The sequence below is a fragment of the Stegodyphus dumicola genome, chromosome 2 (assembly GCF_044657685.1).
Source record: "Stegodyphus dumicola isolate Sdum_Otavi_A_Nest chromosome 2, ASM4465768v1".
NCBI classification, from domain to species: Eukaryota; Metazoa; Arthropoda; class Arachnida; order Araneae; family Eresidae; genus Stegodyphus; species Stegodyphus dumicola.
The window spans coordinates 37,040,924-37,053,462 of record NC_140769.1 but is presented as its reverse complement, the minus strand read 5'-3'; the positions used below and the strand labels follow the sequence as shown (position 1 = coordinate 37,053,462).

At 32.7% G+C, this 12,539-nt stretch overlaps 1 protein-coding gene across 12 annotated transcripts in view; it reads right to left on the bottom strand.

Annotated features, from left to right (window-relative positions):
- The window catches only part of SNF4Agamma (SNF4/AMP-activated protein kinase gamma subunit), a 559,866-nt gene that overhangs the window by 152,602 nt on the left and 394,725 nt on the right, over positions 1-12,539 (bottom strand). The window contains exon 1 of one of the 12 annotated variants that reach the window (XM_085810588.1): positions 4,598-5,308. The exons of the other annotated variants lie outside the window; for them this stretch is intronic. Coding sequence (XP_085666714.1) covers positions 4,598-4,745 — 148 coding nt within the window. The 5' untranslated portion in view covers positions 4,746-5,308. Of the gene's footprint in view, positions 1-4,597; positions 5,309-12,539 lie in introns of those variants that run through there. 12 annotated transcript variants of the gene reach the window in all.

Here is a 12,539-nt window from a genome sequence, read left to right as displayed (position 1 = left end):
GCTTATGCAGCTATATTCTGTGTCAGACTAAGAAGCTGTAGAGGTTATTTCGTCAGGGGAAGAAGGAGGATAACATCCTTAGCAAAGCAACTTTAGTGAAATAAAGGAGATGCTGAAAGCATGGTTAACTGTTACATGGAACTTTGCGAAATATCACCACCATAACGCGTTACAAATTTATTTAACCATAATACAGTGTCATTTTCGCCAAATTTTGAAGCCCAGGCTAAATCAAGTGTCTTTATACAACTTAGGTTAAAAAAAGATGTATTACAAATCATAAACTATATTATATATTTCTTTCGTAATGAAACGCATTATTCTATTTTACAGTGGTTCCTATGGAAAGCATTATTTGGCTTAACGCATGTTTCGCATTATGAGTAAGACTCGGGAACAAATTATGTTTGTTGAAGGCGTTTCCACTCTATCTGCGCAGGTAATTTCTTTTGTATTAGCATATTCACTGTATTAGCATATTTAGAATGCTTCTGAGTAGACTAACTTTGAGTTGAAGAATAGAAACGCGTCATTCATTTATCTTTAGAGCTGCACTTCAGCCTTTTCATTTTAAAGAACAGTTGTACCGTGTAAAATAGTTGGCTTTTGTTATACGAGATGTTACTTTTGATAGATTACTATTTAATTAGCTCCTGAGCTAAATCGGAAATCTAAAATTTTATTTAGTTTAGTCTGTGTTTTCACAGTCTTCCATTAAATCTTGAAGATTCCGCTATCCTTTACCATTTTACACATTTTGCCTTGGTTTGATAAGAGACGAGGCAAAATCCACAAAAGCACAATGCCACTCAGTAAGTCGCAATAAATAACTTTCATTTCTTACAGAAAACTAAAACTACTCTCGGAAAAGAATATTACTCTTATATCGAATTAATAAAATACTGAATTACACTGAAATAAGTTTTTATTTGATTCGATTCAAAATAAAAACTAAACTGAGAATGCAGTTTTAGTACTAGGAAAGAGTAATTCTTTGGGATGGAAAAGTGGATATGAGATACTTCAGCTCGATTTCCCCCCAGTCGCAGGAAGGAATCGCTTTTCTACTTTAAAAGCCGCGAAAATATCCGCTATGTTGGGAGAGGAGGAGAGTTATAAGGAGGAAAAATATTCGAATGAGGGAGCACGTTTCCAACTCAAGAGTCGGAGTTCCAAGTCGAGTAAAAAAAAACTTAACGGTATTAAATGTGCGTTGATTTAAATACAAAATTAAAAAAATAAAGACGTTTACTACTTATAAACAAGCAGTTAGCCAACCTTAGTATAAGAAAAAATAACAATCATTATTTAAAAATAGTTTATAATGTTGTATAATGTTTATAATCATAATTTAAAAATAGCTTAAAGCCCGCCTTAAGTATTTGTACAGGAGGTAACTTATAACGTCTAATAATGTCTCAAATGTTCTCATAATTTTGCTCTTAGTTATTTTTAGCCCAAAAGGGCTATTAGACTCAAAAGTTTTGCATCGAATCGCCATAAAAAGGCTGTATAACTTTTCAAATTGCTGCCACCAAGTATTATCGTTCCGTATTATATTTAAAGAAATTAAATAATAAAGAATCTGTATGAATGAATGTACGTATGTTTCTCGCGTTTTGAAAAAAAAAAAAAAAAAGCGGTACCTACAGCCATCAAATTTTGAATAACGTATTCCTGCACCCGAATATGAGCACTTGGAAGCCCAAATTTGGAATCTGTTTTATTATCTACTTCATATTTGGAAAACGTTAACGAATTTTTGATTAACAAACGAATTTTTGATTTCAAAGCGAGCAATGGCAACACTGTATGGAAAAAAAAAACATTTTTATCTCCAGCGCGCGTGACTGTCTATCGGAAATTCTAACGATGCGCGCTGTTTTTAAATATTTTTAGCCCAAAGGGATATCAACCCAAATGCTCTCAAAACATGCAACTGTGTTTAAATCCGGGGGGGGGGCGCTCTTTTGAGCTTAATATAAAATCTGAAAGTTTTCAGACTTTTGTTTAAATTTATTTGTTTTCAACAAAATTACAGTGTTCTTTTGAGAGAAATACATACTGTTGATACTTAAAGTTTGTTTAGCCGTTGTTACAGCTAACTTTTATATTTCTAGAATTTTTTTTTTGGGGGGGGGGCTATGTGCTAAAGCAAGGGATAACTTTTATGGCGGTGATTTTATGACAAAAGGTTTGGATTGATATTGATGCTACACAGAATAAAATCTTAAAAATAAAAAATAAATCAAAAAAATTGTAAAAGCATAAAAATAAAGCATTTAGTAATAGGAACTTGATCAATCCCGGAAAAAACTATCGAGTAAAAATGGATCCATTTCCAGAAAAGTTACAGCCACATTATATATTAAAAAAGATAATAAACAGCACCCTTTTTATTATATAATGTGGCATTAATCGCTTGGCCATATTGGCCTAGAGATGCTGAGAAAATACCGGTACGACTCGTTGGCGGATCACACGAGATTCTTACAATGCGGTATCACTATGCCGCTATTGTACAGTTGCCATTTGATTAATTTAAAGCTAGAACGTCAGTAAAATGTCACCCCCCCCCCAAAAAAAAGCAAATGCCTACCCCACCCGGAAAAAAAAACTTATTAATATTAAATTTTCAACATATACTAACTAAAAAATTACTCGGGAAGATTAAAAATCACTCCGTGCAAACGTCATGTAAATAATTTCAATATGTAAAAAGAACAGTAAAAAAGCAAAATACTTTTTTGGCTCTCTCTAATTCTGAATTAATTCTAATATTTTGCTTTTAAAAGCGTATAGGAACACATATTGTTAACCGAATAATAAGAGCTGTGTTTCTTAATAATAAGAGTTGTTTTTTCTAAATGCAGGACTTTCACTGAATAAAGCGTAGAATTCAAAAATATAACTTCACAGATGCTTAACTCTAAAATGTATACAAACGTGATAAGAAAACATAAGCAAACTTTTTTTTTCGGGGGGGGGGAGGAATTCAAAGCGCAGAAATTAAGAAACTGCTAGGAGAAACATAGAAGATGAGGCTATTTTGCCACAGAGAAAATATTTTTCAATAACTGTGCTTTAACAGTGGAAAGGAGAGAAAATATGTTCATTTACGATTTAATATATTATAAAATGTCCTAAATGGGCGAAACAAAAACAAAAACAAATTAAAAATTCGCCACTAACATTACAGATTAAGTAATTTATTTTCGTAAAATTTAGTATCAAATATTTTTGTTGAATAGACACTCTGGTATGAACAACTTCACCTTTTTGATGACGTATGCCAATGCTTTTGTTAACTGTTTATTTTACCTGCATGAATAATAAATCAAAGATCATGAAATACTATTAAAATGTTACGCAATACCTTCATACCTTCGGTCATCAAGTACTGCTTTTAGTAGACATATTTAAAAGATTATAAATCAGTATAGCTTTATAAATCTTTAGTTGATTTTGTACGTATGCTTTGTTTCATATAACGCAAATCTGCATCACTTTTTCGTCCCCTTTAAATCCCCAAACGGTATTATACAATGTTACTCATACTTACGTCCTGGACTCGATTCCACGTGACGGAATGGGCACGTTTCATTATTATACTATAAATTAATTTGAATTATAAATGAATATATTATAAATTAAATAATATTAAATTATTAATATATTATATATTACAAATTAATTTTTTTACCAAAGTAAAATTGATTATATCATCTCCTAATATAAATTTAATAGAATGTATCTAAATGAAGTATGAAATTTAATCCCGAAAATAATATTTTAAAGGAACTTTAATTTAAATCATGAAAAATACAAATGCAAACTTTTGATATGAAAATTAATAAACCAAGTAATTATCGTCATTGATTGGAAATTGGTAGATTTTCAAGGGGAACAAACCAATCCCCGTTCAATAAACAATAATTAATAAATGCGAAGGTGTTTCGTCTTTTATTGAAGTAAGTTTGATGATATCAAACTGACAATATTAGTTAAGGCCAAAATTGTAGTCGAGTTTTAATTCAATTAGCGAGATTAAAGAGATGAACTATGATGAAGTAGTTACGTTAAGTAATGGATTTTTTTAGAAATCTTGAGATATTATACCCAAATTAAATAGACTACAAAGAATTCATTTTGAATGTAGCATTTCCGTTAACTTAATGCATTTTTAGAAACCTAGAATTAATATAGCCAAATTAAGTAGTAAAAATATTTTATTACATACCTTTAGTAGAGTGAATTTCAATGAATTTCGGTTCATTAATTCAATATTTATAAATTAATATTATATTATAAATTAATTTGTTGTTACACTATAAAATAATTTAAAGAAGTAAATAACAGTATGACAATTTTTTTAGAAGTGGTTGCTTTAAGAATAATGAATTTATGTCGGGCTCTTGTAAGACAAATTAGCACGCATTATGTGTTACAAAAGGGGAAAAAACCATGCAGCTGACCCATTCCGCCATCGAGGATCGAATTCAGGTAAAAGAATGTTAAGTAGTCTTGCTTATGGTAACTGGCGAGCCGGCAAAATAACCAAAAAAGAAAGAGATCGGTTCAAACATAAAAGGCCTACCTTTTCTTTCTTTTGACCTCGAAGGTCTCTCCTCGGTACCACTAGTGTGCCGCCTCCTCAACTGCAGCTTGAATAGCCTCCCTTTCTCTGATGTTAAGAAGGGCACATGGGGTGGTTTCATGAACGCAGGCGGGTGATGGCTAGCCATTTCAAGAATTATTCACGAAGATACAAATGTAATATTCAGCGCTATATAATTTTACTCCTGTCTTATCCTAATATACATGTCTCAAATTGTGAACAGATTCAACAAAATTTAGCACTAAGCTCAATAACGATTAACGCCCGATATAGAGTCTCTGCACTTTTTAAAGAAACATTCCAGACGGATCTCAACTTCGATTCGCCCGCAAACTACTTCACGAAATAGCCCGTTCGATGAATAAATGATCCGGTTCTCCGAAATTAACACCCTTAAGGCCAGACCGCGAAACGACAGGTCAGCAAACAAAACGCATGCTTGTGTCTGAGAGACGACTTCGATTCACTCACTAGATCCAACAGCCGGTTAGGGTTGCAGTCCTGTTGAAAAATAATAACTGTAATAAAAGAAGTAGAAAATTCACACGCGGGAAAAACACATTCGTGAGAATAAAAAACATATAAGAACTCCTAACAAAAACCGAGTGAAAGGAAAAATTAGGCCACTATCTGGAACACCAGACACGGCATAAACACAAACATATCCGCAATAAACGTTTTGCGGTACCTAACAGACGAAAACGCTTACCGCTGAGTGGAAGATAAAAAAGACGCCAAACAGGAGAGCCACTGTCGCCAAATAGATGCATGAGAGCATGAGAGGCATTGTCGCCAATAAGAGGAAACGAGACGATTCCGCGGGATGATAAAAGATTCAACTTTTCCAGGAATATCGGCGGCCAGAAAATGACTTATTAAGTAATATTTAGATAATGAAATATTTACACAATACTCTTAGATTCCAATTTCATTTTTTCTGAAGCCATGAAGTTATATTATTATTATTATTATTATTATTATTATTATTATTATTATTATAGTTATATAAGTTGTTTATTAATCCTCTGTTTCCATTAATTTTTAAATAATTGTTTTTATTCGCAAGAATCTGCTTTAGAAATACTGAACACAGCTAAATCGCAAAGTTTAGGTATAGTTAGAGTTTTGTTCTTACTATTTGTATTTAATAGTTTACTATATTCTAGTATATAAAAAGGTAGCTCTCTCCTTCCCCCCCCCCGGAAACAAATTCCATACTTACAGTCGAACCCGGGCATAACGAATCTGAATAATATCCGATGTATTCAAACACCATGACAACAGCCAAATTTTGTTTTAATTGTTTTTTACCTTACTCAAAATGCATTATGAATAAACTTGAATTTAAATTAAAGATAATTGTTAAGCATTAAAAATGTTTATTTTATGTATACTTAATATTTACCAATCGTATCCAAAAGATCTTGTTTATGCATTTAATTAAATTAGCTGCTCTCCATAATATTCAGCAAGTTCATTCTCAGTTACTCCTACTAAAAGAGTATTCACTAATTGTTTTATCTTCTGTTTTATATTTTATTGCAGTAAGCGTTAAAAGATCCCCTACTAGATACGTATATTCGAAGGTTTTTCTAAATTTACTTACTATTTTGCATTTGAAATATTCTTTGTTAGAATAATGTTTTTTTGTACCCCAAAGGGCATTTGTACCCCAAAGGGTAGCCCAGAAATAGCCCAGAAAGGCTATTAATTTCGCTTTGGCATTTTGCGTTTATTCACTTTTCAAACAGTTGCCACCAAATAGTAGAGACATGTATTATATTTAAAGAAATTAAATAATGAAGAATGTGCATGAATGTTTTGTTTTGTTTTGTTAGGGCGTAGCCCGGTCCACCTTGCAAAACAAAGTTTGCCCTATGACCATATGCGGGCTACGCCAGTACAAAAATCACCACACAACTATACAAATAGACGAATCACACAATGCCAATGGCTTCTTTATTGTTGTTAATGATCTTTATAATCTTACGCGCTATTCCTCTTGCCCTAAGTAAACCATTTTTCATAAAATCTATGTTCGCTCCATCAATGCATCTGGTTAACTTACATTCTGTAATAAAGTGGACATTGTCTCCTACTTTTGTACATACTTTACATAAATCATTATCTTGAACATGGAATCTTTTCAGATAAAAGGGAAATCTTCCATGACCTGTAATTAACTGATTCAAGTCAATGTCATTGTTAATATTCATATTTTCCTTAGCAGAGTTTTCCCATTGAGTCCGCTATTTATCTACAATGTCACACTTCATAATGTTAATGCATTTTCTCCTGGAGGCTTGTACATCGACAGTTTCAATATCATTACTCATTGTTGCCTCATTTGCTAAGACATCCGCCCTCTCATTGCCCATACAACCAATATGGGCTTTAACCCAATTAAAATTCAATTGATGCCTTACCTCAAATTATATCACCAATTTTTTAATAACTTGAATATTTAAATTTTGCTGCTCGGGGTCAGAGAGTGCTTGAAGAACTGACATACAATCAGAATGTATTGTAATTATATGTGAATAATTCTGCATGAATGTATGCATGTTTCTCGCATTGTGATAAAACAACAGTACCTAGAGCCATCAAATTTTGAATAACGTAATTCTTCTGCAAATATGGGCATCTGAAAGCTGAAATTTGGAATTTGTTTTATTATCGATTTCATATTTTGTAAAACTTTAACGAATTTTTGATTAACAAACAAGGATTTCAAAGCGAGCACTGGCAACACCGTAGGAAAAAAAAATAAATAAATAAAAAAGAAAGAAAGAAATCTTTCTTTTATTTATCTTCAGCGCGCGCGACCATGTATCCGAAAGTCTAAAGATACGCTTATTTTAAAATTATTTCCCGATATTGCTGTTGAACTGAATTTTATGGTTTAAGTGCGAGAAGCATTATAATTAATAAATAAAGGTAACACAAAATACGTTAAAAAAAAATTTAAAATCTGAAAGCTTTCAGACTTTTTTTTTTTTTAATTTTATATTTATTCTGGAATATCTTTGTCAGTAAGAATAATCTCTCAAGATGTAATCTCTCAGAGTATCAGTAGGAACAGAATTCTCAGAGAATCAGTAGGATTATCAGTACGAATATTTTTAATCTCTTTTATACAGCCTAACGTTTCAGCCTAACGTATATAAGTACTATAAATTTGACTTCCATTGTTTTGAGCAGTATCTGTTTTCAAGATGTTTAGTTTTGCATATTTCTATTATTTTCTGGTGCTTGTTTGAAAATGTGTTTCCGAGCACAATCTAATATAAATGTCAATTTTTTTACAATCTGCCCTTCTTGACACCGATTAAACCTCCTTGAAGTACAAATGATCCGTAAGGCACTTTCCAGATCCTTTATACCCTGTAGCTTGCCACTAGTTTCAGATTCCTGTAGCTTGCAGTGCTGAGAAGCCGTCGCCCCATTAGTAGCCGAGCGATTAAAACCGTTGAATGCTGGGAGTTCGATCTCAGACGAACGAGCTGGCTGCAAAGTTCGTTTTTGTGGCTTTTCCCATATGTGAATACAAGCAAGCCTCCTTTAGAAAGTCCTCCATCAAAGCATATCTTCGCTCCGGTAGATAGCTATCCTGTGTTTTAACTTATTCAAATAATGTAACCAAAGAAGACGAAGGATTATTAATATAATTTTATAATCCCATCAATTGCATGGAATGTACAGTTTTACCTATTACACGAAGAATTGTGATGTTTTTCCTTGCCACTTCGTCGAATATTTTAATCCCTTCAACAAACAAACAATAATAATATAAATAAATTAATAAATAAAAATCTGAAAGCTTTCAAATTTTACATTAAGCCCAAAGGGGCTTTTTTTTAACTTTTTGTGTCTTTATTTATTAAATATCATGTTCTACGCACTTAAACGATATAAAACTTAATTCAACAGCAATAACAGAAAATATTTAAAAACAGCATATCTTTAGAATTTTCGATAGATAGTCTCGGGCGCTGGAGATAATTTCCGCCCCCCCTACAGTGTTGCCACTGCTCGCTTTGAAATCGTTGAGTTTGTTAATCAAAAATTCTTTAAAGTTTAAAAAATATGAAATAGAGAATAAAACAAACTCGAAATTCCAGATTCGGGTGGAGGACTACGTTATTCAAAATTTTATGGCTCTAGGTACCGTCGTTTTTTTACAATGCGAGAAAATACATACATTCATGCAGATTCTTCATTTTTTAATTTCTTTAAATATAATACAGGGAAATAACATTTGGTGACAACAATTCAAAAAAATAATTCGCCGTTTTGAGACAAATAACCTTACTGGGCTAAAAATTTATCTGATGTTCTATGAAGACATCTTCTGTGATCAAGATCTTTTGTGTTTTTCAGGGAAAATCTGTGAAGGCATGCATCTTGATCTTCAGATCAAATCTTCACAAATTTTAAAAATTTTGCTCCGGTGCATTTTTTGCCTTTCTCCGCTAAAATTTTGTCTGCCAACGTGAAAATATTCATTGCTAGCATCGCCAGCACATACTTCAAAATTAAATTCTGACAGAAGATTTGTCTGTTTCTTTGCTCCTTTCTCTATTACTTCATCACCTATTGTCCCGCTTCTTCCATAGACAAAACTGAATAATTATGTCATATCTGCTGCGTCTTTTTAACAATGAATTAATTTCGTTGCAGTATCTTCTTCCCACCACCACCACCACCAGTATCTGATAAGCTATGGTTAAATCTTCCCTTCAATGCTTCTTTGTTTTTCAGTATTGTCCATAAAATATTGAGAGAATACCAAATTTGTTAGTTAGTTTATACGGATACCAAAGATTTTAAATAAACTTCTCACTCCGTGTAGGTTGACAGAATGGAGAAAGCAGACCACCAAACTTTTAAGCACCAAACTCCGAGTTGCGTCAGTCATTGCTCCAAGCAAAAACCACCAGCTTTAAAAAAAATATTTTATCACACTTAAGGTTTACTTAACTACGGCAAAGACTTTTGTGCTCAGCTGTGTAAGTTGTAGAAACAACTTTTAAAGTCCTCTTTCGGAAGGGTCTTCAATGTCGACGTCACGTTATTCTCGCTGTCTTGAACATCCACAAAGCGTATTGCTTTGATCACAGTTTTGAGTTTGGGAAACAAAAAGAAGTCTGCGGGGAACACGTCAGGAGAGTACGATCGAACATTCCCAAACTCAAAACTGTGATCAAAGGATGTCTTTGTGGACGTTGAAGCCATCAAGAAAAATGTGACGTCGACATTGAAGAGCCTTCCGAAAGAAGACTTTAAAAGTTGTTACCACAACTTATACAGCCGAGCACAGAAGTGTATTACGGCAGATGGGGATTACTTCGAAACATATTAAAAGGTTACGTTTTTCACATCATCTGTTCTGGTGTTATTAGAGCAGTCCTGGAAATTAATAGCTTCACCTTATATATATATAAATTATATATATATATATATATATATATATATATATATATATACAGTGGTGGCCAAAATTGTGGACACTTTTGGAAATTTTTGTTTTTGAACTTTGTATGCTTATAGAAAACGTTACGTTTCACAAAATGCAAACTTGTATATATAATTTTAAAGAGAATGTATTACTGAATTCAATACAAAACACAAAATTCAATTATTTGCAATACAAAAAAAGTTAAACGATAATAGTTATCGATATACATTAGATAGTGATGATTGCAGTGAGTTATCAGTACTTAGTAGGGTACCCTTTATTTTTGATTACAGCTTCACATCGAATGTTTCATTGAGCTGACAAGAGTTTTAAGCTCTTCTTTCGTTATTACATGATGCCAGGAAACAATTATAGCCTCAATTAGTTCCCTTTTATTTATTGGGCGCCTCATTCGGACAAGAGTTTTCAAACGGTGTCACAAATTTTCGATAGGATTGAGGTCAGGACTGTTTCCTGGCCATGACAAGAATTTAATGCTCTTTGTACGAAACCACTCTTTCGATATTTTGGCCGTGTGGCAAGGAGCAGAATCCTGCTGAAAAATAAACGAAGCATTGTTGGGAAAGAGATCTTTGATGGAAGGTAGAAGTTTTGGTTCTAGAATACTGTCAATGTATTTTCTGGCATTCAGTGTCCCATCGATGACACGAAGGCGACCAATACCATCTGCTGACATGCATAATCAAATCATAACACTAACTGGGTTCTTCACAGTTGCTTAAATGCAGTCAGGATGTAGCTCTTCTCCTATTCTACGTCTTACATATTTTCGCCCATTACTACCGAATAATGATATCTTAGTTTCATCACTCCATATAACTTGTGACCATTGATCATCTGTCCAATTAATGTGTTCCTTTGCCCACTGTAGTCTTTTTTTTTTTTTTTTTTTTCGTTGCTGAAAATTAAGATAAGGCTTTTTTCGTGGAATTCTACCTCTCAGTCCAACGTCTGTTAATCTTCTCCTGATTGTTCTTGAACTGACAGAAACACCAGCATTATTGAGATCACTTCTGATGACATTTTTCTATCTTGGAGACATAGTCTTTTTATTCATCTGTCATGAATAGATGTGGTGCACCTTTTTCGGCCTTTTCATTCTTTTTTTTTTTTTAATTGAATTTGTCTCCAGGTATCGTAAACAAAACTTTCGGACTCCAGATGTAGTCACTGAACCACCCGCCTGTCTTGCAATTTCAGCTCTAAAATAATATTTTTCTATTTTTTTTGAGTTTTTTCCCACTTCATCATATCAATGTTCCGTTTCCTTAGTAAGAAGGCTTAATTTTTTTTCCCTTTTCGTGCTTTAATTATTAACGTTTTGTCTGTTAAGTTGATTTATTAGATATTCCATTCTTTGCACTTACGCCGCATAAAAATCATTTCAACAGCAAAATCACAAAATATTTAAAAACAGCGTATCTTTAGAATTTCCGACAGACAGTTTCGCGCGTTGGAGATAGTAATGTTTTATTCCGCACAGTATTGCCACTTGTTGCTTTCAACTCATTGAATTTATTAATCAAAACTTCATTAAAATTTTTATAAAATGTGAAATATAAACACATGTGCACATGTTTGAGTGAAAGACTACGTTATTCAAAATTTGATGACACTAGGAAACATGTTTTTTTGACAGTGCAAGGAACTTACATACATGCAGATCTTATATTATTTAATTTTTTTAAAATAATACAGGATGATAATATTTAGTGGCAACCATTTGAAAAGTGATTCGCCATTGATAGTGGACGAAGGAAAATCTCGTTTCGAGAATAATAACCAATTCAGACTAACGTTTTATGGAATAATAATAATAATAATAATAATAATAATAATAATAAGGAAGTGTGGATGAATATTTGTCCGCCATTTGCTAACAATGATCTTGTAAGCACTGCTAGCTTCTCGAATGTTTGTAAAAATACTAACTTCCTCAATTTTAAATTAACAATACAGTTCTGCAGCTTCAAACTAAAACTAAAAAATAATACGAATGAAGAGTTAATTTAATTCTTCAGAGCTACAAACTAAACTTCACACAGAGCTTCAAACTAAAACTAAAAAATAATACGAACGAAGAGTTAATTTAATTCGAATAAAAATAAAGGAAAAGAATTGATGAAACTGACATTCGATCCTTCGATTTTGAAAATGTTCCAGAAAGCCCTTTTTGAGAGCATCGAAACTGCAAGGGAAACATTCAGTGAAATTAATTTCGAAATAACTTCCGAAGTTGCCACTGTGATGACATATTACATTTGTTATCAGAAACTGCCAGTGGGAAAATTACTCTTTCACTCTTCTTATGGTGCGCGTGCGTTTGAAGGGGTAGTATCAACAAAGCTGACTGACGTAAGCAATATTATTCTCAGTTTGAAAGACATCTTCGATGTTTCACATCAGGGGATTCCATTAAAAGGATTCAATTCAATGAGGATA